Source organism: Tamandua tetradactyla, chromosome 14, assembly GCF_023851605.1.
Source record: "Tamandua tetradactyla isolate mTamTet1 chromosome 14, mTamTet1.pri, whole genome shotgun sequence".
NCBI classification, from domain to species: domain Eukaryota; kingdom Metazoa; phylum Chordata; class Mammalia; order Pilosa; family Myrmecophagidae; genus Tamandua; species Tamandua tetradactyla.
In genome coordinates this window covers 82,501,598-82,529,297 of record NC_135340.1, presented here as the reverse complement: position 1 = coordinate 82,529,297, position 27,700 = coordinate 82,501,598, and the positions used below count along the sequence as shown (strand labels likewise).

Sequence of the window (27,700 nt, the reverse complement as noted above, 5' to 3'; positions counted from 1 at the left end):
GAAAATGTTTCTGGTGTCCTGAGTTAAAATTCATAATGTATTTGCCAAAGAATTAATTTTATCTCTGGTGGGTAATTGACTTATCATTATCAAATATTTTTTGAGCACCTACTACGTGCCAGTTACTGTGATAGGTTTGGAGGAGACATTGGTCTCCAACATGATCCCCTGCCTTTAGTGTGCTCATGGTTTAATATAGTAGAGAAGGACCAGTGTTTTTATGGGACATTTCTTTTTGAACAGCATTGCTGAAACCCAGAAAGAAAATAAAAAGAACTGAGTAGACAAAATAGATAGTTCTGAGTTGATCACTTAAGCTCATGCATTTTACCTCTAGTTGTTCAAAAGTCAGGGAAGAAACTCATGATTCTCACATAGTCTGTTAACTTTGACTTGGGACAGAATTTTAACAAATTGATTATCTTATTTTCCAGACCACAGTAGCTTAGAAGCAGCAAATTAGAAAGGAGTAGGAGGATTACCAAGGATTACTGAGAAAAGTACAATGCAATCAGATGGTCTAATATTAATCATAAAAAGGAGGCACCAGAACAAGAGCACAACAGCCTGAATCCATTGAATATAAAGCAGCGTTTCCTTATACATTTTAACAACACTTGCTTCATGGGATTTTAATAGGAGCTGTATAGAGAAGGATTAAATGGGAAACATGGATTAGCAAATTAAACTGAATTCGTTGTTGTTATAGAACATCCCAGACTTTAATAAAGCTTGAACTCTTTTTTTTTTTGGACTGCCTTCTGCAATATGCTTTGCATATTTGGAGAAATGCTGGTGTAAAGTAAAATAGCAGGGCAGCAGCGTACTGCACAGTATTGTTTCAAATGATGATGCCAAGTCAAATTAGAGGGTAAATTATGTTTTGTGCATACTGATTAATAAAGGAGTTTGGAAAAGTAATTTATATCTCAGGTTTAATCTTTATTGATGTTGAATACATGAATCATTACTGTGTTTGAAATTTATTTCATGCCATTATGTGATAAAGTCTTTCTACTTGACCTGAGAGCTTAACCCCCATTTAAAACATTGTTTCCATGAGCCAATATTTTCAGAGTTCCTAATAGCCTACTTAGAAAGGGAATTTAAGAATATTATGCATCTGTAAGTGGACAATAAATTAAAACAAGCGATCAGGTCACTGTTGAGTGTTTTGAAGTATATGCCATGAAATAAATTAGTGAACGTTAAATTTTCAAACTGTTTATATCTAAAGTCTTTTCTAATTGTACATATAATTGTGACTTACTAATCAGTGTATACATACAATTCTGTGACTTGCTTTTTTCACTTAAAAATATATAATACTTCTATCTACGTGTCATTTTAAATAGCCATATGATATTTCTTTGTGTCAGTAGACTATAGTTTGCTTACTAATGGAATAGCAGTCAGCTGTATTTCCATGAGCTATTCTGTGTATCTGTGAACTTTTCTTTTTGTGCACAAGGAATGTTTTCCTCATGCCATTTCTTGATCTATAATTTTAAAGAACTTTTTGTTCCTTCTGTTTTTACATTTTGGCTTTTGGATATAATCTCCTGAGAGTCTTTAATTTGTTCTTTTCTTTCACTATTAAAGCACTGTTGGCTGGTTGATGGCCAGTGAGTCTACTACCGAAGGTGACAGTTTGTTGTTTTTGACATGCTTCCAACTTTGGATTATCACCTTAACAGCCCTTTCATTTTTGTATTTTGTATTCATTTTGATAAAACAAGGGCACAAAGCAACAAAATAATAAAGCACTTTGCAAATGCTACTGTTTTAAGATTGTGATGGTACAAAATAAGAACAGCTGATTGTCAAATAGCACCACCTAAGACAACTAGAAGTCTTTACTAAATTAAGTGTGGGAGAGGTGATGTAGGAGTATCTATTATATTAAGTTGTATAAAAGTTAAAGGTATGACCATTAAATGTATATAATACGTTTTCCTTATCCCTTCATCTGTTGAGAGACAGTTGGATTGTTTCCACATTTTGGCTATTGTGAATAAAGCTTCTGTGAACACTGGTGTAAAAAAAAAAAAAAAAGTTAAAGGTATGAAAGTCAAGAGCCACCTGGATTTAATATCTTTTAAAAATAGAAACACTTCGTATGGTCCTTGATTGTGGCCATTTGGTAAGTGATTCTAGGAGTGGTCCTTACAGCGAACTAAGCTGCTTTCTTGTTTTCCTGCTGAATTCTCTGCAGATTTTTCCCCAATTTACCTTAAATGGGGTTTACCCCACTCATTCCAGAAAATTTGGGGAGAAAAAAATACTCTTTTCTCTCCATGAAGTGTAAGCCCTATTTATATTTATTTTCTACAGCATTTATCCATTTATAGCTCTCTGTCTGCATTCTGATCGGAAACTCTGGGATCATTCTCATCATGCCAACAGTGGTGGTAATGGACGTATCACTCTCCATGACCCGGCCTGTGTCTGTCGAGGGGTCCGAGGAATATCAGCGCAAACATCTGGCAGCCCATGGTTTGACGATGTTGTTTGAGCACATGGCCACAAATTATAAGCTTGAGTTTACAGCCTTGGTGGTTTTTTCATCACTCTGGGAGCTGATGGTCCCCTTCACAAGAGATTATAACACCCTACAGGTACAAAAAGGAATGAGGTATTATTTGTACGGAGCCTGAATTTATGGGGAGGAAAATAGTGTGGTCATAATGTGCTGAATATTTAGAACTTGGAATTATTTAATAAGTCTACAATTACTTAATATCTAAGTGTAGCTATAAAACGAGAATACACAACTAGTAGGTCTTATGTTTTTCTTTGATAGAGCTATGAGTTAAAGCTGTGGGTTGTTGCCTTGTTTTCTTCTCTTGGCTTTCTGGAATTCTCTGTGGAAAGATGCCAAGAAATTATAATTTTTTTTAAAACTTCAATTGGAAAGTGTTATCTTCCTAAGATGTTTCTCTTTGATATGCCAAAGAATGTACTTTCTGACATCTTTAAATCATTAATATCTCCAGTGGTGCCAAACACAGTCCTTTGCCCATAGTGAAAAGTCAATAAATCTTTGTTAAAATGAATTGAACAGCTTAATTATTGTTAGGCAGTTTAGAAATCTGAAATCAATGTAGTTTGATTTTTTAAATATAAGTAATAAATTTTGTTAAATCATTCCTTTTAATAACTCACATCTTTTAAGTGACTCAAAACTTTTTTAAAAATTAAACTGAATTTCTGATAAGTGAGTAAATTGATCTAAGGATATTTGGTGTTCAGCAGTCCAAAAATTTAGATGATTACTATAAGAGTAGTCCAGCATGATAGTTAAGACCATTTTAAAATTAAGATTAATAATCCTTGTCTTAAAGGGTTGCTGTGATGATTAAATGCATGTAAAATGCCTAGAATAGTGTTTAGGATATAGTTAGTACTCAATAAATTTTGTATTATTTTGTGATATATTTTTCAATTCTTCATGTTTATTATTTCTTTCAAGGTCTGCTTATAAAGATATGAAGTTAGTAGACTCTTTACTCTCACCTGATAAAAAGACAAAGAGAGACTCTTTTAATTACCCCTTATAGTTGATGGAATCTGTTTTACTGTTTTTCTTTAAAAAAACCTATAATTTTGAGCTCTCAGAAACATAACTTCCCCTGTGTAACATTCATGCTTTGAACAATTTAAATTTTTTTTAATAATGAATTAAAACAGTAAAGAATAGTGAGCAGTTTTTTCTTTTATTCAACCAGGAAGCACTAAGTAACATGGACGATTATGACAAAACCTGCTTGGAATCTGCATTAGTTGGCGTTTGCAATATCGTTCAGCAAGAATGGGGTGGTGCAATTCCTTGCCAGGTAAACATCAATTCTTTCTTAATTGTGCTAAGTTAAAATCATTAGCCACTGAGGTATTTAAGTTTTCTTCAGGCTGTGACACAGCATGCATGTAATTTCCACAAGCCACATTATAGGCTATTGATCTCTCTCTTTTTTTTTTTTTTTTTTTGGCATGGCTAGGCTCTGGGAATCAAACCTGGGTCTCTGGCATGGCAAGCAAGAATTCTGCCACTGACCCTCTGTTGCAGAACCCTTTTTTTTTAACTTTTTATTTTTAAATACATTCAAACTTACAGGACATTTACAAAAATAATACAAAGCCCATACAGAAGTGTGACTGCATGATTGTAAAAACCTTGTGTCTGATGCACCTTTTATCTAGGGTATGGACAGATAAGTAAAAAACATGGATAAAAACATTAATAATAGGGGGAACAAAGGTTAAAATAAATTGACTAGATTAAAATACGAGTGGTCAATGAGAGGGAGGGGCAAGGGGTATGGTATTTTGAGTTTTTCTTTTTTTGTTTTCCTTTGCTGGAGTGATGCATATGATCGTGGTGAATACACAACTATGTGATGATATTGTGAACCATTGATTGTACACCATGTATGGAATGTTTGTATGTCAAGAATGTTTGTATGTTAAGTTTTTACAATAAAAATATTAAAATGAGAAGAAAAAAGAGATCATACATACATTTTTGAAAGTCAGAATTCAGTGATATCCCTTCAGTAGGGCATGAGATTTTGTAGGTTTGTCCACAGTGATGCCCCAATAAATCCCAGAGTGATTTGAACAGTGAATGAAAAAGTATTTGCAATGTCCCCTTGGGGGAATGGTGAGAAAGGGGGAAAATACAACTTCCCCATTTGGAGAAGGTCTGATATTCTCTCAAGCAGTGGAGACAACCAAATCAATAGGCCAAACCCTCAATCTTGGGGTTTGTTCATATGAAACTTATCCCCTCAAATGATAGGCTAGGCCTATTTAAAATTAGGCCTACGAGTCACCCCAAGAGAACCTCTTTTGTTGCTCAGATGTGGCCTATCTCTCAGCCAACATGGCAAGCAAACTCACTGCCCTCCCCCTCTCTGTATGGGACAAGACTCCCAGGGGTATAAACCTCCCTGGCAACATGAGACAGAAATCCTAAAATGAGCTAGGACTCAGCATCAAGGGACTGAGAAAACCCTTCTTGACTGAAAGGGGGAAGAGAGAAATGAGACCAAAAAAAATGTTAGTGGCTGAGAGATTTCAAAAAGAGTTAAGAGGTTATCCTGGAGGTTATTCTTATGCATTATATAGATATCTCCTTTTTAGTGTATTAGAGAGGCTAGAGTGAAGTGCCTGAAACTGCAGAACTGTGTTCCAGTAGCCATGTTTCTTTAAGATGATTGTGTAATGATATAGCTTTCGCAAAGTGTGTTAGGGTTCTCTAGAGAAGCAGAATCAACAGGAAACACTTGAAAATATAAAATTTATAAAAGTTTCTCACGTAACCATGGGAACACTGAGTCTGCAATCCGCAGGGCAGACTGAAGCCGAAGATTCCAATGGAGGGTCTAGGTGAACTCCACAGGAGAGGCTTACCAGCAGAAGTGGAAAGAGAACCTGTCTCTTCTGAATTCTCCTTAAAAGCCTTCCAGTGATTAGATTAAGCATCACTCATTGCAGAAGACACTCCCCTTGGCTGATTACAAATGGAATCAGCTGTGGATGCAGCTGACGTGATCATGATTTAATTCTATGAAATGTCCTCATCTCAACAGATAGCCCAGCACTTGCCCAACCAGATAAACAGGTACCACCACTTGGCCAAGTTGACACATGAACCTGATCATGACAAACCACCCCTTGTCAACTTTGCAGCTATACATATCACCTTAAACCATACCTAATTTCTAAATAAAAAACAAACACACATTTTTTCTTTCACCTAACAATACTCAACTGTCCTGCGTATAACTGAAAACACATTAAATCTCTCCAGAATAGGATGCAAGTCCTTGGGTAATATTAATTCTTAAACTTGTTATCTTAGAACTTAAATAGTATAACATGAACAAAACAGCATTATAGTCTTTGTTTCTGTAACTGATCGCATGGTTGTAGTTCATATTTATCACTACCTTCTTCCACTACCCATTCCATGTTCCCTTTACCCTCAACAAACACTTCAGCTGGCCATGGTTCTTTGCCTGGTGGGGTGACCCAAACCTTCATTCCTGAAGTTTCTGAGCCATTGGTAGTCCTGCCTAGATTGGGTTGTTGCAGTTTTCCATTGATTTTAATCACAGGGCATGGTAGTACTAAACGACGTGCAAGGGCATCTCCTATATTCCAGGAAAACTCTTCTTTATCTCCATTGTGTAGCTGCAGTCCTATTTCCCCCTGATAGTCAGGGCCAATCACTCCAACCAATAATATAATCCCCTTCTTGGCTTGTTGATCCAGGGGCATGAGAAGCCCAAAGTGACCAGGTGGCAGTCTTAGATTCCAGTTCAATGGAATTTTTGAACTGGAAAACATTGTTGTTTCTCCTGGTGAAAGCACTCCCCCTTTTGGAACTAAAACTTGTAGACCAGCAGAGCTCAGGGTCGCAGGGACAGGAAGCAAAAATTTTCCTAGTGAATCACTAGGGGTAATAGTGAGTGGCACCACTCCTATTTCCACCCCTTGGTTCCTGGACCCATGGATTCTGGCTATGAAAGAAACAGCACCATACAGCGGACACTGATTCAGAGCATATACAGCTTCCCGAAAAACATTACCCCAGCCCTTCAAGGTATTGCCACCTAGTTAGCACCGTAATTGAGTTTTCAAAAGGCCATTCCATGATCATGATGATGCATATGCAACTATGTGATGATATGATTAGATATGTAGAATGGAATGATGATATGTTAAGAATGTTTATTTCTTTGTTGTCATATTTTTTTTAAAGTTTAGAAATTAATTAAAAAAAAATTTTTTTAAATAGACAATTCCACCATTCTATCAATCCAGCTGCTTCTGGATGATGGGGAACATGGTAAGACCAGAGAATTCCATGATCATGTGCCCATTCCCGCACTTCATTTGCTGTGAATTGTGTTCCTTGATCAGAAGCTGTGCTGTGTGAAATACTGTAATGATGGATAAGGCATTCTGTAAGCCCACAATGGTAGTTTTGGCAGAAACATTGCATGCAGAGAAAGCAAACCCATAGCCAGAGTATGTGTCTATTCCAATTAGAACAAATTGCTGCCCCTTCCATGAAGGGAGTGGTCCAGTGTAATCAACCTGCCACCATGTAGCTGGCTGGTCACCTCGGGAAATGATGCCATATCGGGGGCTGAGTGTGGGTCTCTGCTGCTGGCTGATTGGGCACTCAGCAGTGGCTGTAGCCAAGTCAGCCTTGGTGAGTGGAAGTCCATGTTGCTGAGCCCATGCATAACCTCCATCCCTACCACCATGACCACTTTGTTCATGAGCCCATTGGGCAATAACAGGAGTTGCTGGGGAAAGAGGCTGACTAGTATCCACAGAACGGGTCATCTTATCCACTTGATTATTAAAACCTTCCTCTACTGAAGTCACCCTCTGGTGCACATTTACATGGGACACAAATATGTTCACGTTTTTAGCCCGCTCAGAAAGGTCTATCCACATATTTCTTCCCCAGACCTATTTGTCACCAATTTTCCAATTATAGTCTTTCCATGTCCCTTACCATCCAGCCAAACCATTAGCAACAGCCCATGAGTCAGTATACAAACGCACCTCTGACCAGTTCTCCTTCCAAGCAAAATGAACAACCATGTGCACTGCTCTAAGTTCTGCCCACTGGGAGGATTTCCCTTTACATTGTCCTTCAAGGACACCCCAGAAAGGGGTTGTAGTGCTACAGCTGTCCACTTTCAGGCGGTACCTGCATACCATGCTGAACCATCTGTAAACCAGGCCCAAGTTTTCTCTTCCTCAGTCAATTCACTGTAAGGAACTCCCCAAGAGACCATAGCTCTGGTCTGGGAAAGAGAAGGTAATATGGCAGGAATGGAGACCATGGGCATTTGGGCCCCTTCCTCATGTAACTTACTTGTGCCTTCAGGACCTGCTCTGGCCCTATCTCATATATACCATTTCCATTTTACAGTAGAGTGCTGCTGTGCACGCCCAACTTTACAGCTTGGTGGGTCAAACAACACCCAGCTCATGATAGGCAACTCAGATCTCATGGTAACTTGGTGGCCCATGGTTAAGTGTTCAGTCTCTACTAAGGCCCAGTAGCAGGCCAAAAACTGTTTCTCAAAAGAAGGGTAGTTATCTGCAGGAGATGGTAAGGCTTTGCTCCAAAATCCTAAGGGTCTGCATTGTGATTCTCCTATAGGGGCCTGCAAAAGGCTCCAAACAGCATCTGTTTGCCACTGACACTTCCAGCACCATTGGATCTGCTGGATCATATGGCCCAAGTGGCAGAGCAGCTTGTACAGCAGCCTGGACCTGTTGCACAGTCTCCTCTTGTTCAGGTCCCCACTCAAAATTAGCAGCTTTTCTGGTCACTCAATAAATGGGCCATAGTAGCACACCCAAATGAGGGATATGTTGTCACCAAAATCCCAAGAGACCAACTAGGCATTGTGCCTCTTTTTTGGTTGTAGGAGGGGCCAGATGCAGCAACTTATCCTTCACCTTAAAAGGAATATCTAAACATGCCCCACACCACTAGACACCTAGAAATTTCACTGAGGTGGAAGGCCCTTGTATTTTTGTTGGATTTATCTCCCATCCTCTGACACGCAAATGCCTTACCAGTAAGTCTAGAGTAGTTGCTACTTCTTGCTCCTAGGTCCAATCAACATGATATCATCAACATAATGGACCAGTGTGATTTCTTACTGGAGGGAGAAACGATCAAGTTCCCTGCGGACATGATTATGACATAGGGCTGGAGAGTTGATATACTCCTTAGGTGGACAGTGAAAGTGTATTGCTGACCTTGCCAGCTGAAAGCAAACTGTTTCTGGTGGTCCCTACTAACAGCTATTGAGAAAAAAAGCATTTGCCAGATCAATAGCTGCATACCAGATGCCGGGGGTGTATTGATTTGCTCAAGCAATGATACCACATCTGAAACAGCAGCTGCAATTGGAGTTACCACCTGGTTGAGCTTATTGTAATCCACTGTCATCCTCCAAAACCCATCTGTTTTCTGCACAGGGCAAATAGAGTTAAATGGGGATGTGGTGGGAATCAAAACCCCTGCATCCTTCAAGTCCTAAAGAGTGGCAATAATCTCTGGAATCCCTCCAAGAATCTGGTATTGCATCTAATTTACTATTTTGCTAGGTAGGGGCAATTCTAATGGCTTCCACTTGGCCTTTCCCACCATAATAGCCCTCACTGCACAAGTTAGAGAGCCAATGTGGGGATTCTGCCCGTTGTTCAGTATGTCTATTCCAATTATACATTCTGGAACTGGAGAAATAACTACAGAATGGGTCTGGGAGCCCACTGGACCCACTTTGAGATGAACCTGAGCTAAAATTCCATTTATCACCTGGCCTCCATAAGCCCTCACTCTGACTGGTGGACCAGAGTGATATTTTGGGTCCCCTGGAATTAATGTCACTTCTGAACCAGTGTCTAATAATCCGCAAAATATTTTATCATTTCCTTTTCCCCAGTGCACAGGTACCCTGGTAAAAGGCCGTCAGTCTCCTTGGGGAAGGCTTAGAGGAAGATTAACAGTATAAATTTATGGCAGTGTAACAGGGTTCTGCCCCAAAGGACCTGGGCTCCCCTTCATTCAAGGGGCTCTGGGTCTGTAAACTGTCTCAAGCCTGGAAGTTGACTAAAGGGCCATGGCTCTGTGTTTTTGTAATTCAGGTTAGACTTCTGTTCACTTTTGCCCTAGAACTCTTTTGTTTATACAGCTTGAACAAGAATTTAGTAGACTGCCCATCTATTGTATTTCTAGGTACCTCATGATTATTAGCCAATGCCACAAATCTCTGCTAGTCATATAATTTTAACTCCTGCTTTGAGTTTGCTGTCTATTATAATAGCCACAGCTACCCTGTCTTTGGCGATTAAGTGCTGTCACCTGGGTTCTGCCAACTTGGGATTCAGTCATCCCCATTGTATTAAAGGATTCCAGCTCAGTGACAGCAGTTCCTACAGTAATATCTCACCTATAGAGAAGTGCAACTGCAGAGCTCTTCAAGGTTGATGGTGCTGGTCTTACAAATTTATTTCTTACTGTTCTGGTAAAAGGTGCATCCTCCAGACATTCCTGGGGTGTAAGAGCAGGCTCTGCATGATAAATCCACTCTAACGTTCCAGTCTCTCTAAGCCTCTGGATCCCCTCAACTACATTATACCAGGGCAGTTCTGGCATTTCAACCTCAGGTAATGTTGGCCACCTTTTGATCCATGTTTCAACCAACCATCCAAACAAATTGTTAATACCTTGTCTGACTCCTTGAGCTATAACATTGAATGCAGAATCTCTGCTTAGTGGGCCCATATCAATAAATTCAGCCTGATCCAGCCTTATATTCCTCCCACCATATCCCACACCCTTTAAATCCATTGCCACACATATTCCCCTGATTTCTGTCTATATAAATTGGAAAATTCGTAGAGTTCTTTTGGAGTATAACATACCTCCTCATGTGTGATACTTCGTACCTTACCTTTAGGGGCCCTGTTGGAACTTTAGTCTAGTTATAGGTCTGGAAGAAATGAGGGGTGGTGGGGGTGGGTCATGAAAATAATTAGAAATATCTTCCAAGCCATTTGCTTCAGGGCCTTCATTTGCAGTTTCATCTTGTGAAACAGGATTAATCACTCTAGGGCTAATCCCTTCAGGAGGTTGGGTGGCCAACTCCTCAGGGCAGGCTGGAGGTGGGGTGGCTATGTCTTCGGGGCAAACTATTACAGGGTAGTCTAGAGAAGACTCAGCATGACCTAGGGTTTCAGCCTCACCCCTGACATCATTATCAATCCCTATGTCACCATCCCATTTTTCAGGGTCCCACTCCTTTCCAATCAATGCCCTCACTTTAACGGCAGACACCATGCAAGACCAAGATTTCAGTTTACGTTGTAAAGTTGCTACTCTACCAATAAGATTCTGAGTCTGATTTTCAGAGATCTCAAGTCTACATCTTCAGGAAATAAGATTTTCCTTCAGGATACTCATAGAAACTTCTACATCTGTCAGATAGTGCTTAAACGTCTTGTTTGAAGCCTTAAGCCCATCCCTTTCACTCCTTAATGTATCCAGTGTATCTGATAGCAACCAGCCAACATCTCTATACCTCTTGTTTCCACAAAACTCTTTGAAGGTGTCAAAAACATTATCCCCCAGAGCCTGGCTTTGTATAAGCGAAGCATTAGGAGAATCGAATGGTGATATTTTGACTGTCTCTTTTGCCAACTCACTCCATGGATTGGGAGTGTCGTGCTGATTATGGGAATCAGAGTCCTTAGTGCCTTTGAGTCCAGTCAGAGTAGAAAAACATTCATAAAAACCCATTTTTAAGATTCTGTTTCTTAAGAACCACTCCTGGTACCAAGTTGTATTAGTTAGGGTTCTCTAGAGAAACAAAATCAACAGGTTACACTCACAAATATAAAATTTATAAAAATGTCACATGTAACCATGGGAACATAAGAGTCCAAAATCCGCAGGGCAGGCTGTGAAGCCAATGGTTCCGATGGAGGGTCTGGATGGACTCCACAGGAGAGGCTCGCAGGCTGAAGCAGGAAGAAACCCTGTCTCTTCTGAGTCCTCCTTAAACGACTTCCAGTCGTTTAGACCGGATTAAGCATCACTCATTGCAGAAGACACTCCCCTTGGCTGATTACAAATGGAATCGGCTGTGGATGCAGCTGACATGATCATAATTTAATTCTATGAAATGTCCTCAAAGCAACACACAGGCCAGCACTTGCCCAACCGGACAAACAGGTACCACCACCTGGCCAAGTTGACACATGAACCTGACCATGACATGTAGAAAATATTAACATTGTACATGCATGTTTATATGTATAGAAACTTTCCTGAACAAGTAAAAAAGATTTCCTGCTGTAACCCCAAGACTGTGAATATTATATCACACCCATAATTATATTTTTACATGGAAAACAGGAATGTTTGCAATATAATTTAGGTTACTGACCAATTGATTTTGTCCTAATTAGAAGGGAGATTATCTGGGTGGGCCAAATCTCATAAGCCTTTTAAAATCATAGAATTGGCTCCCACAGGAATAGAAGAGGTAGCCAAAGACAGGGAAGGGTGAGAAGGACTTGAAAGACCATTGATGGTTTGAAGATGGAGGAGGAGCTGTGTTAAGGAATGTGGGGAACCCATGGGAACACTGAGTGGCCTCTGGCTGGCAGCCAGCAAGGAAATGGGGACTGCAACCTACAGTAGTAAAGAACTGTATTCTGCAAACAGTCTGAATGAGTTTTGAAGTAGGTGCTTCTCCAGGGTCTTCAACCAAGTGCCCAGCTGAGCTAACACCTGGATTTTTGACTTATGAGACCCTAAGCATAAAACCCAATGAAAAAAAAAAACCCAAAACAGTGAAGCCTGACCAGATTTCTGGCTTTACGGAATTGCAAGCTAATGGAAAACTAATAATAGACTGATTTCTATTTCTCAATAGAATCTGAATGAAATATAAGGATTGAGTAAAGGCAGCACCCAGCTGAAATGAAATATTTACCTTGAGAAACTGAATTGATATCTGCTATTTTTCTGTTTATTCTTTCAAATTCCTCTTTATGCTTTTCTAGTGTCTTCTTGGTCTCCTTTATGTCATTAGCTGTCCCATTTATTTTTTTAGCAGAGTTATATGAACATCTTTGATTAGTTGTTTCCAGTCTGTGTCTCTTCCCATTGCCTTCTTGCCTCCCTGGTTTCCAATAAGAAATTATCACTCAAACTTACCGAGACACCCTTATATTTAACACGTATCTTCTCTCTTGTGGCTTTCAGAATTCTGTGGTTTTTTTTTTTTTAATCTTTGAAATTAGACAATCTGATTTGAGTTTGTTTGTTAGCTCAGTTACCTTTGTTGCAGATTTCTCAGGGTTTTCCAAGAATAGTATCATGTTATCTGCCAATAATGAAAGTTTTACTTCTTTCTTTCCTGTTTGGATACCTTTTCTTTCTTTCTCCTGTCTAATCACTCCAGCTAGAACTTCTAGTACAATGTTGAATAATGGTGGCAATGGTCATCTTGTCTCATTCCCAATCTTAGGGGGAATGCTTTCAATCTCTCACAGTTAAGTATGATGCTGGCTGTGGGTTTTTCATATATGCCCTTTATGATATTGAGGAAGTTTCCTTCATTCCCACCTTTGGAAGTGTTTTTATCCAGAAAGGATGCTGAATTTTGTCAAATGCTTTTTCAGCATTAATTGATATGATCATGTGCCTTTTCTCTTTTGATTTGTTAATATGCTGTGTTATGTTAATTGATTTTCTTGTGTAGAACTACTCTTGCATTCCTAGTATAAACCCAGTTTGGTTGTGTTGTATCTTTTAACATGTCATTGAATTTGATTTGTTGATATTTTGTTGAGAATGTTTGCGTTTGTGTTCATTAGGGAAATTGGTCATCTTTATGTGGTTTTGATATTAGAGTGATGTTGGCTTCATAAAATAAGTTAGGTAACATTCCTGTTTCCTCAGTTTTTTGGAAGAATTTGAGCAGAATTGGTGTTCTTTTTTGAATGTTTGATAAAATTCCTCTGTGAAGCTGTCTGGTCCTGGGCTTTTCTTTGTGGGAAGATTTTTGGTGACTGATTGAATCTCTTTATTTGTGATTGATTTTTTGAGATCTTCTATTTCTTCTCAAGTCAGTATAGGTAGTTTGTCTGTTTCTAGGAATTTGTCCATTTCATCTAAGTTGTCTAGTTTGTTGGCATATAGTTATTCATAGTTTCCTCTTATGATTTTTTAAATTTCTTCAGGATCAAAGTAACCATTCCTTTCTCATTTCTGATTTTCTTTATTTGTGTCTTCTGTTTTTCTTTAGCAGTCTAACTAGGGGTCCATTAATATTATTGATTTTCTCAAAGAATGAGCTTTAGGTTTTGTTGAGTCTTTTTGTTTTTTTTGTTCTCCAGTTCGTTTATTTCTGCCTTAATCTTTATTTCTCTTTTAATTGTTTTGGGGTTCGTTTGCTGTTCTTTCTCTAATTTCTGCAGCTGAGCAGTTAAGTCCTTGATTTTTGCTCATTCTTGTTTTTTAATATAGGCATTTAGGGCAATAAATTTCTCTCTCAGCACTGCCTTTGCCACAGCCTATAGGTTCTGATATGTTGTGTTCTCATTATTGTTTGTCTCCAGATATTTACCGATTTCTCTAGCAATTTCTTCTTTGACCCACTGATAAGTTAAGAGTGTGTTGTTTAATCTCCATTTATTTGTGAAAGCTCTTGCTTTTTGGTGATTATTAATTTCCCTACCTTCATTCCATTGTGGTCAGAGAAAGATTTTTTGGATAATTTCAGTTTTATTAAATTTATAAGACTTAGTTTGTGTCCCAGTGTATGATCTATCCTGAAGAATGTTCCATGTGCACTAGAGAAGAATGTATACCCTGATATTTTGGGGTGCAATGATCTATTTATGTCTACTATGTCTAATTCATTTATCACATTGTTTAGGTCCTCTATTTCCTTATTGATCCTCTCTCTCATTGTTCTATCTATAGTGGAGAGTGGTGTATTGGAGTCTCCCGCTATTTTTGAAACGTCTATCACTCCCTTCAGTTTTGCCAGTGTTTGCCTCATGTATTTTAGAGCACCATGAATGGGGACATAAACATTTATGACTGTTATTTCCTCCTGGATTTAATTAATAATAATAAATGAATTATTATTATCCTTTTATTAATTGGTAGTGTCCTTTGTCTTTTATGACATCTTTATATTTAAATTCTAATTTATCTGATATTAGTATAGCTCCTCCTACTTTCTTTTGCTTACAGCTTGCTTAAAACCTCTTTTTCCATCCCTTCACTTTCAGTGTAATTGTGTACTTGATTCTCATATGCAGCTCTTGAAAACAGGATATAGATGGATTATATTTCTTAATCCATTCTGCCAATCTCTATCTTTTAATTGGTGAGTTTAGTTTCTTAACATTCAAAGTTATTACTGTAAAAGCAGTTCTTGAATCTACCATCATATTTTTTGGGTTTTGTCAGGTCTATATATTCTTTTCCTTCTCTCTCTTTTTATCCTTTAAGTTACCATTACTGGTACTCTTCAATTCTGTGCTCTCCTCTAGACTTCCCTGTCCTGTCTTTTTTTTTTCAGCTGACAGGACTCCCGTTAGTATTTCTTGTAGGGCAGGTCTCTTGTTGACTAGTTCTTTCAGTATTTGTTTGACTTTGAAGATTTTAATATTTCTCTCAGTTTTGAAGGACAACTTGGCTGGGTAAAGAACTCTTGGCTGGAAGCCTTTTCTCATTCGGGATCATAAATATATCATAGTACAGCCTTCTTGCCCCCATGGTTCATGTTTAATAGCCCAAATTCAGTCTTGTGTGTTTTCTCTTGTATATAGTAATTGGTTTTTCTCATGCTGCTTATAGGACTTTCTGCTTCTCTTCAACATTTAACAGTTTGATTAATATGTGTCTTAGAGTAGGCCTATTTGGATTTATTCTATTTGGGATTCATTGGGCCTTCGATTTGTTATTTATGTCTTTTATAAGTATTGAGAAGTTTTTCCCAATTATGTCTTCAACTGTCATTCCCAGCCCTTTATTCTTCTTCTGGAACACCAATAATTCTTATATTTGCGTACCTTTTGTTATTCATTATTTCACTAAGATACAGTTCCATTTTTTCCATCTCTTTCTTCTTCTGTGTGCTCTAGTTCAATTGTTCTTTTAGCACACTTATTCTTCCTTGTAGTTCTTCGAATCAGCTACCATGTGTCTCTAGTATACTTCTAATTTGATCTACTGTATCTTTCATCTCTTTAAGAACTGCCATCTTTCTATTTAATCTTTCAGATTATTCTTTATGCTCTTTTAGTGTCTTCCTGATATCCTTTATTTCTTTATAAATACACTTGAGTAGTTGTTCTGTATTTGATCATTTGGCTGGGCCATTTCTGCCTGGATCTTCACATATTTTGTGATTTTCTGTAGTGTTTGGGACATTTGATTGTATTAGTAAAGTTATTTTCCAAGTTGGTTTCCTTTACCTGTCTAAAGATTTTTATTTACCTGGTTTTGCATTGAAGATTCCCTTTTTTATATGATTTGTCAGTAATTCCCTGCCAAATCAAGGCCCCATTCTCATGGAGTGGGGTACAGTTCTACTTGAGATTCTGTTAAAAGCTAGACAGGGGAGCATGGGTAGTTCAGTGGCAGAACGTCTACCTGCCACATAGGAGACCCAAGCTCAACTCCCATCCCATGCACCCCCCCCAAAAAAAAAAACACAAAAAAACATACCTTAGCAGTAGTAGGCCTCAAAGTCAGAAGGAGACCCCCAAGATATTTTGGGAATGAACTCAGGCTGGTGCCCACAAAAGGGAGAAAAAATTTTTAAATAATAATAAGTAAAATATAAAAAAAATCAAAAAGAACTGTAAACATATAAAAATATATTTAAATGGAAATTTAAAATAAAAAATAATAATACTAATATTGAAAAAACATGTTCAAAAAAAAACCGAGGCAGTTAGGGAGTTTGCCAGACTGCACTTGCCACTTCTTTCCAGCAGGTGGTACTCCTAAGGCATCTTCCCTGAAGCCCACACCTTCCTGGCTGCAGGAGCTGACTGGGAGGATGGTGAGCACATTGGGAGTGCTGTTCCCCAGTATGCGGTGAAGTGAGGGAATGGCCAGTCCCAGCTTGGGACAGGGAGCCTATCACAGTGCTCATCAGAGCAGCCTGTCCTGGAACCCAGCAGAAGTGCTGTTCACCACATCTAATGGGAAGGCTGTTCTCAGCACTTAATCAGGCAACTGCTCCCAGTGCCTGGGGGCACGGCTTTTCATGATGGACTGCTAGGTGCACAGCTGAACTCCCCATGAGTACCCCTGGCTGCAGAGCCATGCAGGGAGGTTTCCCCAGCCATCAGCTGGGGCAGGCTAGAGTGGAGGGGGCTCTGTTCTTTCCAATCCACACTTACCCTGCACCACTTCCTACCCCGGTGGGGGTCACAGCCTAACAGACTCACCCTGCTATCCCCTTCCTGATCTCCCCACCTCTCTCCTGCCTATGAAATATTGAAGACCCTCTTCTATCACTTACCCCCCAGGGCTGCAGTCCTGATCGTTTTCCCTATCCCCTATCTTGTTCTGTGGAGGAGGGATGAATCCAGCCTACCCTACTGTGCCATCTTCCTGGATGTCCTGAGCTCTGTTTGGTTCCTTTTAGAGTCTTTGTCTGGAATGTCCCAGGTCTGATCTTCCTCATTTATAGTTTCTAATGCTTTAATCTTCTTTGCCTGGCACATCTCATTCCTGTTTCTTTGTATGTTTTGGAACCTTTTGTTGAAACCTGGACATTTTGATATTTTAGTGTGTTGTTGCTGAAATTTAGACTCTATAGCATCTGTCTATTCCTTAAGCTTATATCCAATTAGTGTTATAACTTAGTTTTGTTGAATGCCGAGAGCTAACAGAAACAAGAAAAAGAGAAATCTTTCCCAGTCTTTACAGATTGACCTGTGCAAGTGCTTTTCTTTAGGGCTTACCCATAACAATGGATTCTATACAAATACCTCCAGCCCAAAGTAGAGGGACCTCCTTGATCCTTTCTCAGTATTCCCAGACCATTCAAACTGACTTTTCCTATTTATGCCCTCTGGAATGTCCCCTCTTTCCTCGAAAACAGTTTCTGCAGGGTCCCAGTCATTGCACTGTATGTCCTTCAGCCAGCAATCCCTTGCTCCAGGCAGCATGACTTGACTACTGTCCCATAGCATTCTGTAGGTGAATTCCATGAACTGCCTTTTAAACACAGGGCAAGTTCTGTGATGGCAAGTCCCTCAAGCCACTGCCAGACACGTTAGGCCAGACATACATTCTCCCAGCATGTGCACTAGTACCACTCTGCTTTCTCTAGAAGAAGCACCAAGGATATACTCACTGGGAGCATGGGCCAGCTCTGTGCTAAGCCATGATGGGTAGGGAAGTAGTCAAACAGTCACTAAGAGATCCTACTGCTTTGAAGTAGTCTTTTTCTCAGTTAGGTACTTTCCATGTTCCTGCAGTCCTTCAACTGTTTTCTGGAGCTTTGAGAGAGATGTTTCTGCAAGTTCATGCTGGTTGTTCAAAGCGTCTATGGAGGGATGGAGCCCTGAAACATTTCACTCTGTCATCTTGGTCAGGGCAGGCTTTTACTGTTGGTATCTTTTTGAAAGAAGGCACCAAACACTAATATGCTCAGAAAGTAGCAAAATTATGCCTCAAGGAAAGCAGCCTTGTAGTAGGTTGACTTATTATAAACTAATACTATTTGTTTAAAGCAAAAAGTCTCACAGTGGAATTTTAGAATTATACTCCTTGGAAGAGGTGATTATAATTTTGCATGATGGAATAATAAACATCAGTACATTATAGTTTGTCTTCGTTATCTCATGTATTATTTATTTAGCAAACTTTTAACCACCTCAACTGTCTGAGTTGTCTGAAGTGTAAGTAGTATGGATGTCATAAAATCCATTGCCCTTTACTTAGAGACCACAGTAGGTCCCAGAGACTACACGTCTTTGTTAGTATTAGCTGTAGTAAATATTAAGAGTTAGTAAGTTAAATGACAACAACCCAATTCAAAAACAGACAAAAGAATTGACTTGACATTTCTCCAAAGAAGGTATACAAAAAGGCAATAAACACATAAAAAGATGGGAACATCATTAGTCAATAAGAAAACGTAAAATCACGAATAACCCTTCCATTAGAATGGCTATTGTTGTTTAAAAAAATGGAAAATAAGAAGTCCTCACAAGGACATGGAACAATAGAAACCCTCATATGTTGTTGGTAGGAATGTAAAATGGTGTAGCCTCTATGGAAAACAGTTTGGCAGTCCCCTCAGAAAGTTAAATATAGAACTGCCTTATGACCCTGCAGTTCCATTTCTAGGTATATACCCAAAGAATTGAAAATGGGGACCCAGACCTATATTTCAATACCAGTGTTAATAGCAGCTTTAGTCATAATAGCCAAAGGTGGAAGTAATCCACTAGCATATGGGTATATATGTACAAATATCCACCAGCAGATGGGTATATATGTACAGTGATATTTACTCAGCCTTAAAAAGGAATTTAAAAAAAGGAATGAAGTTCTGATGCATGCCACTACGTGGTGAAACTTGAAGGCATCATGTTAAGTGAAAAAAGTCAGACGCAAAAGGACAGAAATTGTATGATTCTGCTTATCTAAAATAGCTAGAATATACAGAGAAAGAAAGTAGAATACTGGTTACCAGGGGCCAGAAAGGGGGAATGGAGGATTAATGAATAAAAGGTATAAGGTTTCTATTTAGGGTGATGAAGTTCTGGGTGATGAAGGGGTGATGATAAGGGTAATACAACACCAAGAATGTGGTTAATCCCACTGAATGTATACTTGGGATTGGTTGAGAAGGGAAAGTTTATTTTATATGTATGTTTCTAATATTAAAAAAAAAAAAAGGAACACCTGTATTTTAGACATGATTGTTCTGTAAACCCACAACTTCTCTAATTAAAAAAAAAGGAGCAATAAAGAGACGTTGACAATTAAATGCAATACATGATCCTAGATGGGATCCAGTAATGAAGAAGAAACGGTTCAAAAGGACATTATTGGAATATATGAAAAATTGGAAAACAGACTGTAAACTTTGTATCAATGTTAAATTCTTTGAATGATAACTGTACTTAAGATGTTTACATAAGTGATTATCCTTGTTTTTAGGAAATATACATGGAAGTGCTGCATGTTCAAGGAGCATCCTATATGCAATCTACTCCAAACTATTCAGAAAATAGATAGCTAAGTGGATAGGTAGCTAGATAGGTGAATAGGTAGATGGATAAATAGAATGATGTGGCAAATGAGGCAGTATGTCAGAAGTGGTGGATCTGGGTGGAGGTTATGTTAGAGTTCTCTGTATGGGTTTTGTATTTTTGTACCTGTCATGTAAGTTTGAAACTACTTCGAAATAAAAAGTTTAAAGAAGAAAATAAAGGTCAGTGATTTCCCAATCTAGATTATCTGGTTTTGCTTGGCATCAAATCAAAGCAGTGTAATATCAGAAAAAGAGAATTGGAAGTTTGCTGTAAACCAGTACTTTGAGAAATGGTAGTGTGTTTTAAGGAGGAAACAGAAAATTGCTAAAAGGAAAATCATAATAGTCTTCAACAGGAGTTGGCAAACTTTTATACAAGACCAAGTAGTAAATATTTTAGGCTCTGCACGTGTTTGGCAATTCCATAGCTCTGCTGTCATGGCATGAAAGCAACCATAAGTAAATACATAAATGAATGGATGTGCCTGTGTTCCGATAACACTTTTGACTTTTTATTATAAGGACAAAAACAAAATTCCTTAGTCTCAGTGGCATCATTATTTATTATTTATTAAAAATGAGCTTGTGTTCTAGACCTTACACCCAAAGCACGAGCTTTGAAGAAATAAATAAATAAATGGGAACTCCTCAAAATGAAACACTTTGGTGCATCAAAGAATTTCGTCAAGAAAGTAAAAAGACAGCTTCCACAATGGGAGACAATATTTGGAAACGATATATCAGATAAAGGTCTAGTATCCAGAATATATAAAGAAATTGTTCAGCTCAACAACAAAAAGACAACCCAATTACAAAATGGACAAAAGACATGAACAGACACTTCTCAGAAGAGGAAATACAAATGGCTGAAAGGCATATGAAAAGATGCTCAACTTCCCTGGCTATTAGGGAAATGCAAATCAAAACCACAAGATATCATCTCACACCCACCAGAATGGCCATTATCAATAAAACAGAAAAGGACAAGTGCTGGAGAGGATGTGGAGAAAGAGGCACACTTATTCACTGTTGGGGAATGTCAAATGGTACAACCACTGTGGAAGGCAGTTTGGCTGTTCCTCAGGAAGCTAAGTATAGAATTGCCATATGACCCGGCAATACCATTGCTAGGTATCTTCTCAGAGGACATGAGAGCAAGGACACAAACGGACATTTATACACCAATGCTTATAGCAGCATTATTTACAGTTGCCTAGAAATGGAAACAGCCTAAATGTCCATCCACAGACAAGTGGCTAAACAAGCTATAGTATATACATACAATGGAATGTTATGCAGCTGTAAGACAATTAAGTTATGAGGTATATAACAACATGCATGACCTTAAGGACGTTATGCCTGAGATTAGCCAGAAACAAAAGAACAAATACTGTATGGTCTCACTGATATGAATGAACATTAGTAAATGAACTTGAAAACTTCAGTTGGTAATAGAGACCATCAGGAGATAGAAATAGGGTAGATAGTGTGTAATTGGAGCTGAAAGGATACAGATTGTGCAACAGGACTGATTGTAAAAATTCAGAAATTGATAGCACAATACAACCTAACTGTAATACAATAATATTAGAACACTGAATGAAGCTGAAAGTGAGAATGATAGAGGGAGGAGGCCTGGGGGCACAAATGAAATCGGAAGGAAAGGTAGACGATAAAGACTGAGATGATATAATCTAGGAATGCCTAGAGTATATAATGATAGTGACCAGATGTACAAATTTTAAAATGTTTTTGCATGAGGAAGAACAAAGGAATGTCAGTACTGCAGGATGTTGAAAATAGATGGTAATTAATATTTTAAAGCTATAACTTATGTGTGAAACTAAAGCAGAAATGTTTATTTGCTGCAAAATTGTATTTTGACTAGTGCACTTCCTAATATAACTTATGTGGACAGCTTAATTGAATGCCATAAGTACATGGAACCTTGAGTAGGGCATAAGATTTTGTAGGTTTGTCCAGAGTGATGCCCCAATAAATCCCAGAGGGAATTGAACAGTGAATAAAAACGTATTTGCAAAGTCCCCCTGGGGGAATGGTGAGAAAGGGAGAAAATTCAGCTTCCCCAAGTGGGGAATTCTTGATATTCTCACAAGCAGTGGGGACAACCAAAGCAATAGGCTGAGTCCCCAAACCTGGGGTTTGATCATATGAAACTTAACCCCACAAAGGATAGGCTAAGTAAGCCTACTTAAAATGAGGCCTAATAGTCACCCCCAAGAGAACCTCTTTTGTTGCTCAGATGTGGCCTCTCTCTCAGCCAACATGACAAGCAAACTCAAAACCCTCCCCCTCTCTACGTGGGACGTGGCTGCCGGGGGTGTGGACCTTCCTGACAATGTGGGATAGAAATCCTAGAATGAGCTGGGACTCAGCATCAAGGAATTGAGAAAACCTTCTTGACCAAAAGGGGAAAAGTGAAATGAGACAAAGTAAAGTGTCAATGGTTGAGAGATTCTAAACAGAGTCAAGAGGTTATCCTGGAGGTTATTCTTACGCATAATATAGATATCACCTTTTTAGTTAAGGTGTATTGGAGAGGCTGGAGGGAACTGCTTGAAAATGTAGAGCTGTGTTCCAGTAGCCATGTTTCTTGAAGATGATTGTATAATGATATAGCTTTCTCAGTGTAACTGTGTGATTGTGAAAACCTTGTGTCTGATGCTCCTTTTATCTACCTTATCGACAGACAAGTAAAACATAAGGATTAAAAATAAATAATGGGACAAATATTAAAATAAATTTAGTAGGGGGCGACGGGCCAAGACGGCGCCCGGCGCCCAGATTCGCCTCGGCTCGGCCGCGCGTATGTATTTCCTTCCTCCATGATCTCCAACACTTACAAAGTGGAAGAAACTGAGGTACTATGAAAGAGAAAAGTCACCAGGACTCAGAGAAGGACAGAGTTCCTCCTCCAGAAAAGCAACTAAAGAAACAGAAACAATACAAAACAGCTCCCGGAGTCACGACAGAGACCAAAAAGACAGCGTACCCCATTCTGGAACGGCTGAACGGGCAGGGAGAATCCGCTGCGGTGAGATACCCAAGGGGCGCGCGTTTTCCCGGCTGGGGCGGCTGGCGACTGGGGTCCCCTCCACGCACGTGGCTCCCCGGTCGGACTGGGAACGTTGGATAGCGGGGCCCTCCCGCCACGCTTGGCGTCTCGGGCCAGCTGGGCAATTTGGACCGGCACTCCCCGAAGCCGCGGCGGCCGGCGACCGCGTGGTTTCCCGGGCCGACTGCGAGATTCGGATTGTCAAGTTAAAGGAGCCACAGCATCTTTTACTGGTGGGCCCCGCAGACAGACGAGCGCCACGAGCGCCACCTACTGGGCAGGAAAAGAAAAACAGAGCCGAGAGATTTCACAGAAAAACCTTTCAACCAGCCGGGTCCCACACCCAGGGAAATCTGATCAAATGCCCAGACACCAGCAGAAAATAATGGATGACGCTCGGAAAATTGAAGATATGGCCCAGTCAAAGGAACAAACCAATAGTTCAAATGAGATACAGGAGCTGAGACAACTAATGCTGAATATACGAACAGAAATGGAAAAACTCTTCAAAAACCAAATCAATAAATTGAGGGAGGACATGAAGAAGACATGGGCTGAACAAAAAGAAGAAATAGAAAATCTGAAAAAACAAATCACAGAACTTATGGGAGTGAAGGACAAAGAAGAAAAAATGGAAAAAACAATGTATACCTACAATGGTAGATCTAAAGAGACAGAAGCTACAATTAGTGAACTGGAGGATGGAACATCTGAATTCCAAAAAGAAACAGAAACTATAGGGAAAAGAATGGAAAAACTTGAGCAGGGGATCAGGGAACTGAATGACAATATGAAGCGCACAAATATACGTGTTGTGGGTGTCCCAGAAGGAGAAGAGAAGGGAAAAGGAGGAGAAAACCTAATGGAAGAAATTATCACTGAAAATTTCCCAACTCTTATGAAAGACCTAAATTTACAGATCCAAGAAGTGCAGCGCACCCCAAAGAGATTAGACCCAAATAGGCGTTCTCCAAGACATTTACTAGTTAGAATGCCAGAGGTCAAAGAGAAAGAGAGGATCTTGAAAGCAGCAAGAGAAAAACAATCTGTCACATACAAGGGAAACCCAATAAGACTATGTGTAGATTTCTCAGCAGAAACCATGGAAGCTAGAAGACAGTGGGATGATATATTTAAATTACTAAAAGAGAAAAACTGCCAACCAAGACTTCTATATCCAGCAAAATTGTCCTTCAAAAATGAAGGAGAAATTAAAACATTTATAGACAAAAAGTCACTGAGAGAATTTGTGACCAAGAGACCAGCTCTGCAAGAAATACTAAAGGGAGCACTAGAGTCAGATACGAAAAGACAGAAGAGAGAGGTATGGAGTAAAGTGTAGAAAGAAGGAAAATCAGGTATGATATATATAATACAAAAGCCAAAATGGTAGAGGAAAATATTATCCAAACAGTAATAACACTAAAAGTTAATGGACTGAATTTCCCAATCAAAAGACATAGAATGGCAGAATGGATTACGACCCAGCAATACCACTGCTAGGTATCTACTCAAAGGACTTAAGGGCAAAGACACAGACGGACATTTGCACACCAGTGTTTATAGCAGCATTGTTTACAGTTGCAAAGAGATGGAGACGGCCAAAGTGTCCGTCGACGGACGAGTGGCTAAGCGAACCGTGGTGTGTACCTACGATGGAATATTATGCAGCTTTAAGACAGACTAAACTTATGAAGCATGTAATAACATGGATGGACCTAGAGAACATTATGCTGAGTGAGTCTAGCCCAAAACTAAAGGACAAATACTGTATGGTCCCACTGATGTGAACCGACATTCGAGAATCAGCTTGGAATATATCATTGGTAACAGAGACCAGCAGGAGTTAGAAACAGGGTAGGATAATGGGTAATTGGAGCTGAAGGGATACAGACTGTGCAACAGGACTAGATACAAAAACTCAAAAATGGACAGCACAATAATACCTAAGTGTAATGTAACTATGTTGGAACACTGAATGAAGCTGCACCTGAAATATGGTTTTTTGTTTGTTTGTTTGTATCTTTTGTTTTTGTTTTTTTCTTTTTCCTTTTTATATATATATTTTTTATTAGTATTATTATTTTAATTCTCTATATTAACATTCTATATCTTTTTCTGCTGTTTTGCTAGTTCTTTTCCTAAATCAATGCAAATGTACTAAGAAATGATGATCATACATCTATGTGATGATATTAAGAATTACTGAGTGCATGTGTAGAATGGAATGATTTCTAAATGTTGTGTTAATTTCTTTTCTTTTTTTTGATTAATAAAAAAAATTTTTTTAAAAATAAATTTAGTAGATTGAAATGCTAGTGATCAGCAAAAGGGAGGGGTCAGGGGTATGGTATGTATGAATTTTTTTCTGTTTTCTTTTTATTTCCATTTCTGAATTGATGCAAATGTTCTAAGAAATGATAATGATGATGATATACAACTATGTGATGATATTGTGAGTTACTGATTATTATATAGAATGGAATGATCGTATGGTAAGTATGTTTGTGTTTGTATGTTGGTATATTTAATGAATAAAATAAAAATAAATAAATAAGCTTGTGGTTGCCTGGGTGTGGGAATTATCGGAGGTTGACTCAAATTATGTGGAGGTTGACAGGAGGGAATTTGGAGAATGGTGGAACTGTTCTTTATCTTGATTGTTGGAGTGATTATATGACTGAATGAAGTTGTCAAAATTCATTGACCTGTACGCTAAAAAGGGTGAATTTTTTAAATTAATTTTTTAATTTTTTTAAAAAATATAACAACAAATCAAACACATTAACTTATGATCATTCCGTTCTATATATAAAATCAGTAATTTACAATATCATCACATAGTTGCATGTTCATCATCATGATCATTTCTTAGAACATTTGCATCAATTCAGAAAAGCAAATAAAAAGACAACAAAAAAAATTCATACCATACCCCTTACCCCTCCCAAAAAGGGTGAGTTTTGTTTTATGTAAATGATATCTCATTAAATCCAACTTAAAATAAAAGGTTTTATTTATTAACTTGAAGCTAGCAAAAAGGTTTCATGTGTTACTTCTGTAGCAGTACTGGAGAAGCAACTCAGAAAATATGTAAGAGCCAGATTTTGTGTACCATGAGGACTCCTGCCTTTTGATGTTTTTCTTCCTTTAAAGAAAGGAAGTATCTGAATTTGAGATGCACAGTAACCAAGGGCTAGGGGCTTGTCCTGAATCCACTAGACTTGTTTGGATTTCAGAATTTTAGAGGGAACCAGGCCCCAAATATTGGGCCCCAAATACCACCTAGAGATGGTGGTAATTAGTAATTCTGTTGTTGTTTTTATTTCATCATTATCAAAAGATTTGTTTGTTTTTTAGAATAACAATTTTGTTTATATACTATACAATTCATAGTAAGTGTATAATCAGTGGCTCCTGGTATAATTGCATAATTATGTGTTTACCACCAATCAATATGAAAACATTCCCATTTCTTCTGAAAAAAAGAATCCCATACCTCTCCCTTATGTCCCTCTTATTGACAGTTAACTTTGGTATAGTCCCTTTGTTACAATTAGTGAAAGAATATTATAGTGTTATGTTACCTATAGACCTTAGCTTGCATTAATTATATTTTTTCTCATATACCACCCCATTATTAACACCTTGTATTAGTGACATACATTTGTTTTACTTCATGTAAAAATTTCCTTATATTTGTAGAATTGACCACCATCATCCATGCTAGGTTTCACTAAGTTACATAGTCCCAGTTTTTATCATCTAGCTTTCCTTCTGGTGACATACACAACCCTGATCTTCCTCTTGGAACCATACTTACACTCATTGTTGCTAATTATACTTAAAATATTGAAGCAGGTTTGCTTTAATGCGAAATTTATTAAACCAAGATTTTAGACAATGGAACTATATCTTAAGTATTTGAATAAAAAGTCTGTCTCATTTTGACACTATGCACATATTTCATTATCACATAGCATCTCGGAAAACGGTTTGCAAAAGTAAACCATTATAATTAGGCTAGAGGAAAGAGCCTGAAACTGTAGAGCTGTGTTCCAGTAGCCATGTTTCTTGAAGGTGAATGTATAATGATATAGCTTTTGCAATGTGACTGTGATTGTGAAAACGTTGTGTCTGATGCTCCTTTTATCTACGATATTGACAGGTGAGTAAAAAATATGGATTAGAAATAAATAAATAATAGGGGGAACAAATGTCTAAATAAATAAAATAGATTGAAATACTAGTGAACAATGAAAGGGAGTGGTAAGGGGTATAAAAAAAATAGGGGAACAAAGGTTAAAATCTGTTGAGTAGATGGAAATACTAGTGGTCAGTGGGAAGGAGGGGTAAAGGGTATGGTATGTGTGAGTTTTTTCTTTTTTCTTTTTATTTCTTTTTCTGGACTGATGCAAATGTTCTAAAAAATGATCATGGTGATGAATATACTACTCTGTGATGATATTGTGAGCCATTGATTGTACACCATATACAGAATGTTTGCATGTTAAGAATGTTCACGTTTGCATGTTGTTTTGGTTTGATAATACAAAATAAATTAAATTTTTTTTAAAAGTAAACCATTATATAGCAATTGTTGGTACCTACAAGAAAGGACCTTGCCTTTAGTCATTTGACTGTCTCTCCGAAAGATCTTGCCTCTAGGGCACCTCTGTTAAGCATTCTTGAGCTTTAGAAGTGACAATCTTGGTACTTTACATAATGCCACCACCTCATACTTGCTTTATTGACCTGTTATCAAGTT

The 27,700-nt window shown here is 38.4% G+C and overlaps 1 protein-coding gene across 3 annotated transcripts in view; it reads left to right on the top strand.

The window, feature by feature from the left end:
• The window catches only part of INTS14 (integrator complex subunit 14), a 66,975-nt gene that overhangs the window by 1,352 nt on the left and 37,923 nt on the right, over positions 1–27,700 (top strand). For all 3 annotated transcript variants that reach the window (XM_077128264.1, XM_077128265.1, XM_077128263.1), the window contains exons 2-3: positions 2,335–2,618; positions 3,729–3,836. In XM_077128264.1, the coding sequence (XP_076984379.1) occupies positions 2,397–2,618; positions 3,729–3,836 (330 nt within the window). In that variant the 5' untranslated portion in view covers positions 2,335–2,396. The remainder of the gene's footprint in view (positions 1–2,334; positions 2,619–3,728; positions 3,837–27,700) is intronic.